Raw genomic sequence first — 6,000 nt, forward strand, 5'->3', positions numbered from 1 at the left:
TCTATAGCACAATAAGATCACTGCAGAAATTTTCATCAACGGTCATCGATTAAGAAATGTAGAAGTTATTAACGTAAGCAGGTGCCTATATTGACACTCGTTGGCGGCAGCTATCGCATATTGCAGTAATTTCTGTATCCCTGTAGACATGCATATTTATGCGCGTCTTTATTGAATTGTATTGTATTCTGTGCTGTGTGCATGTACTGCTAATTTAATTTGTTTCTTATCATAGATCATGAATTTTTGGTTTGGCGGTCGGTCTCGAGTTCTAATGCAAATGACCTCGTAACGCTTTCAGGGTTCCCATAGTCGAGAGTTCCTGACTCGAGCGTCTAACTTGTTTTATCTTGATTTAGTAGCTTCTGTGGGCATTTATACATATGTTGTGTAATAAAATTGGAGCATAAAATTGACTGTTTTAAAAAGGGTCTTTTAAAAGGAGACGCAATGCGTGGATTACACAGGTCCGGGATATGCTACCGCCCAAGAAATGATTTTTATAATTGCTGCGTTTATGCGGCAGAGTAGGACTAGGATTAGCTTTAAGATCGTTGATATTCGCAAACTTAACTCCCAGTCTCAGGACAATCGGGCAGTTCGTCGTCCCGACCCCCGGCTGTGTGTCACAGCTGAAATTATACCCACTATCGCACTGATTAAATTCTTTATATAAGCTAAGATTCAAGCCTAAAGTATTACGGATGAAAACTTCATCTCTGATATTAAAACCACCTTTTCAGTGGCCCCTCAGATAGCTATCAACATATCTTGAGCTTACCTGCTTAATTGTAAAAATAAAGGACTTAAATCGAAACTAACTTTCTAACCTAGTTCTACCCTTAAAGCACATTATGTTGCTTTTGATTTTATTGAGCTTTTGGTTGCATCGGACATCTCAATTTCTTCAGTCTTTTCTTCCAAATTACTTACACATTCCTTACCGTGCGCCGTTGACTCTGCTCTTTCGTTTCCCCCACGGTCCTATATGCCAATTTATCTAATTTATCTATTCGCTGTTAAATCCGCTCCTTACTTTCTGATACCAATTACCTTGCCTTGGCACTGTCCCAAACTCGCGGAATAATGTACATATGATGTTCGCCTTGCTTATAAAGTTATTGCTTCCTGTAATCTATTTCAAACTGACCATGTTGCAGTTCAGTCCTGGTCTTAGCCAATAAATATAAGCTTAATGGTCTGGGGAAGTTAGTAAAAATAGCAGACTAGCTGTTAAAAGCTTCAACGGCTCTATAGGAAATTCAATAAATTTGAATTCTTCATCCAAAACATTTAAATATTGAAAACACTTTTCATTCGCCAGTCAAGTCTTCACGTCACTCCTCGCTTACTCTGATTTGGTTTGTCGACATTGTATACCTTTTGGATAGAGAAGTCATTCTGACCAACGAAATTTCTACATTTAGGTCAAGTTGCTTTGACTTCTTTGACCAACTTCGGCATAGCACAGCGTTGCTTAGCCATTTATTCCCCCATGCAAATGCCGGTATATACACGTATTGGTAATGACCCTTGAAGGAAAATATTATGCCCTTTTGTGTAATCCATGGATACTACTTTGTGGTAACCTTGCAAGTGACATGAGTTTATTGGTGGGCAACTTAGGTTGCCTTTATCGCAGGTTAATTTAATAATAATGCATCAGTCTTTTAAGACAAAATATGATAAGCAGCTCAAAAAACTAACGAGAAAATTTATAAAATCAGTAAAAACATCCGAGACGAACCAAGAAAAATTTATTTTAAAGGCGACTTAGATCAGGGCCCCATATATATAGTCAAACCAGTATTAAATCAGACGACGAAAATTTAAGCAATTACCTAGCTTAAGAAGCTAACCAACAAATAACATCGCTTTATTGGCCTGGTTATTAATTATTTAATTCATAATTTTAAAGAACCAAACATTTTTGCGCATTAATTCTAGAGATGGATGGAGCTTCAAAGGAAATCTGATAAATGGAGGTAGGGTTGATAGCCTATTTCCATATTACCTTCGGAATATAGGTGAAAAAGTAATACGTTAAATTTAAAACCCAAAACTTACCACGGTCAAGGGCTGCCTATACATATTTAACATTACATGTTTTTTAAAAGTTTATTGACAATTGTTTTGAGTTCAAGTAAGGACATTCTTACTTTTGTAATTGGTCGCAAAATGATGTTAATGTAATGCTGATAGGTTTAACAGCGATACCTGTTATTGCAACTGCAGCTTTGACAGCTGATTTTATAAACCAAATTAACTGAGATATAAGAATGGTTATTTTTGAAATGAAAGATAATTAATGTATATATTCTATTATACAAACTACATGTTAAAATAAGATTTGAAATAGGATTTCGTTACATACATTTGCTGTACACCTTTTTTACACATGTTCAATGGGTTTAGGGTATAACAAAAATATACAGGTTTAAAACTATTCTCCCAACATAGTGAAGAGTAAAACATTGTCTAATTAAGAGGATTTAGAAAATGATAAGCATACATACATTTGTCAAAATATACTTAATTATAAGCCATTTTTGATTACATTTTGCAAAATCGCCAAAATCAAAAAAAATAAATTTGTAAATATTGTAAGTCATAAGTCCTTTAAAAAATAAAAAAAAGCATTAATAAAAAATGTATTTTTTTCCTATACAGAGATACATATTTATTTATTTATTATTAATGGTCGACAAAACGTGTGTCTTTCTCATTATTCAATAGATTATACAATAGAAAATGGAATTATGTGCTAAAAGCCAAGTTAAAGAACACAATTTTCTAAATAGCATCACCGACCGATGGAGGTTTTTTATTTGCCAGTCCGGCCTGTGCTCCTTTTCACAGGTAATTTTGTCAGTGACGCTATTAGACCCTACAGCTAAGAAGAAGGGTGTAACTAGGAAAACAATGTTCTTAAGTAAAATTAAAAATGATCTTTATTTGCTATATTAATTAAAACAAAAAAACAATAAATAGGAAAAAAGAAAATTGTTCAACATATAATAAATACAAAGAGGATACCAGTTTTGTGTGCCAACACCAAAACTAGAAACTTTAGAGTTACATTCAGAATACTATTATTTTTCATAATAATTATAGGGTCCCGTAAATGACAGCGCTCAGCGAACTTTTCACATGGTATATATGCCGCCTTATACCTGTTAATATTATTTCTGCCCGTCCGTATGTATAACCGCAAGAATCTCAGAACCTATAAGAGCTAGAGACTTGACTTTAGCTATAAGTCGTCCTAGTGCCTGCGCAGATCGAGTTTGTTTCCGATAATCGATAACTTACTCCGTTTCAAAGCAATTGATAAAAATCGATGTCTACATCCTGCTTTTTGAGAAAATTGGGTAAATATTAAGAGCCAGAGCCATCAAACTTAATATGTTGCATTTAGAATAGTATATATACATATTAAGTATCTATAGCTATAAATCAAGTAAATAATATATATATTCGCCCACCAATAAAGGCCACAATTTAAACGTAATTAAGTTTTTATAATACACGAATATTTTATGGTACAGTAAGGTGCTAAAAATTTTATCAAAATCGGTTAAAATAAACAGAAGTTATTTAATAAAACATGTTTTTGCTGGTCTCGAGTTTGGGGCAGCAAGCGCAAATTGCAAGAATTTCTGCATACATATACACACAAACACATTCATGGGCATTTTCTTTGAATTATATCAACAGCATTGCAATTGCGATTGTACTGCTTTCTGTGCGGCTATTTTAATTCATTGTTTTCCCAGTTAGACTTAATTAATGGCGTTGATGTTTATTAGAGACGGTGCCAAGTGCAGCGGTCCGTTGCGAGTTTGAACCCTAGGGAGGAAACAACTTTTTTTGGCGTATAGTCGGTAGCAAGTAATGCGACAGTTGCGAGTTCGAACCTTGCCAAGGGAACTTTTTTTTTTATTTATCTATATTTTTACTTGTTTTCGATTCAACATGTTCTGCCATCTAAATCCCAAATGTTATTCAAGTGGCAAACACAACGGTTAAGGCCAAAGGTTATTTTTAAAGTATCTCGACGTATAAAAAAATCAGGCAAATGTAGAACGTGAAAAAGCCACCAAACGTAAACCAAATGTACATATGTTTATAAATGATAACTTTACTTTTTCAAGACATCTTTACAAAAACTTGTTATTTCTTAATTTCACTATATTCTGACTAAGTTCTTGCATGAAAAACTTTTTTTTTTCCAAGATACCTTTAGCAATTTCGACATTCGTTTATATTCTGATATCTAAAGGATTTATTGTACTTGTTAGTAATCTTACCCAACAGTTTTATTTTAACGTAAAATATACAATTATTAATTGGTACACACGCCCAAACTGCGCCCTTTTGGTAGGGGATGTGTTTCTTTTCCTTTCTTCTCATCTTCAGAATATGGTATTTTCATTCATAAATTGTTGTTAAGTGATTTTTCCCAACAATATGGAATTCGAACGTAAGGATGGGATATGCCAAAGATTTTATTATTTAGTCAAAATATGTGAATATTAAAAAAACAATAACTTCTGTGATTCTGTTGAGCCAATATACAAAATTCAAGAATATTGTCTAGTTTTGTTTTTGTCATACGAAAACATGAATGCTTTATGGATTCAGATATGTCTTCTGTATGTTTACACAAAATTTGTAACATTAAATTCATTCACCACATACTTTGACTCGTTCCACTTTCAATATTTCAGGGAAGAACAAATCGAATATGTACTTAAGTACATACATACATACATATGCAAGTACGTGCATTTGAACACTTGTATATTTTATTATGTATACACATTTTTTGGTCTAAGGCTATTTTTCTTTTATTGTATATGTATGACGAATGTTAGTACATTCTTAAAAGTTTTAACCAAATGCTTATTTTAAATCATAAATATGTAAACATTAATACATATGTTAATAAAACTGTCCATGAGTATATATATATGTACATATGTATGTGCATATATTCGTATACCCTTTAGTTTGTATACAGATTGGCAGGAAATGAAAAAATGTATTGTTATAGTTAATGCTCCTTCTAAAATTTAGCGCATTTTAATTATATTAAGATATAAAACATTGCTTTCTCACATATATATATATATATATAAATATATATATATGTATATGCATATATACATAATTTTCATTGACATTTGAATAAATACGTTTGCAAATGGGTACCTGGGATCCGGTAAAATTAATTTTTTGCTGGCTCTTGCTGCTGGAGTGCACTTTGACTTTTCCATTGCCATCAAATAGCTGACATCAGCTAAAACAGCTTCCAAATCTGCCATTTTAGTAGTTTATACAATATGTGATTTGTTTACGTTTATATGGCTCGCTTTGAAAGAAGTGAACTTAATGAAACAAACAATTTTTCAACTTGAAAGCACCAAGGTATATAACAACTTAGAATAAATTAGAGTTTTTCTATAAATGATCAATAATAGTCTTATGCGTTTTTGCCCGAATTTAATAATATTTCTTATTTTGAACACGACTGAAAACGCTGTTTACCAATGCGTTTATTGATATGGTATTTTATAGTCCCAGTTACTTGCGAAAAGTACTTTAAAAATGTATTTGCAGCGAAGACATCACTAATAAACGTTACTGACCATTGAGATACATATTAAAAGTACACAGTGCCAAGTCTGGCTCTTGAAAAAAGCGGTTGCAAAAATTACAAGAAAATGCATGGTAGTGTAAAAATATAATTTAAAAGGTATTTTCCGGCCTTGCCCGTGGCAAGTTTTGTGATTTTAGATAAACATCATTTTTTTCCCCAGTTTCCGGCTGTGGGTGGACTTACTACCCGAGAAAGTCTAGTCTAAATTTACATGGATATTTGAAAATATTTTTAAAGTCCATCGAATAAGGAAGCAATAAAATAGAAAAATAGCAGCCCCCTAGCTTTTACTGTTTAGGCTTCGCGTTGATTAACAAGCATTCAGTCAGTCTAGACAA

The 6,000-nt window shown here is 32.7% G+C and overlaps 1 protein-coding gene across 1 annotated transcript in view; it reads right to left on the reverse strand.

Moving 5' to 3' along the window:
• The window catches only part of LOC115760440 (G protein-coupled receptor kinase 1), a 107,779-nt gene extending 102,209 nt beyond the window's left edge, over positions 1 to 5,570 (reverse strand). The window contains exon 1 of the mRNA XM_030701757.1: positions 5,215 to 5,570. Within this exon, the coding sequence (XP_030557617.1) occupies positions 5,215 to 5,327 (113 nt within the window). The 5' untranslated portion in view covers positions 5,328 to 5,570. The remainder of the gene's footprint in view (positions 1 to 5,214) is intronic.
• Positions 5,571 to 6,000: the final 430 nt, after the last annotated feature.

This window comes from Drosophila novamexicana, unplaced genomic scaffold (genome assembly GCF_003285875.2).
Source record: "Drosophila novamexicana strain 15010-1031.04,08,12 unplaced genomic scaffold, DnovRS2.1 tig00000458-arrow-arrow-pilon, whole genome shotgun sequence".
In the NCBI taxonomy this organism is placed as follows: Eukaryota; Metazoa; Arthropoda; class Insecta; order Diptera; family Drosophilidae; genus Drosophila; species Drosophila novamexicana.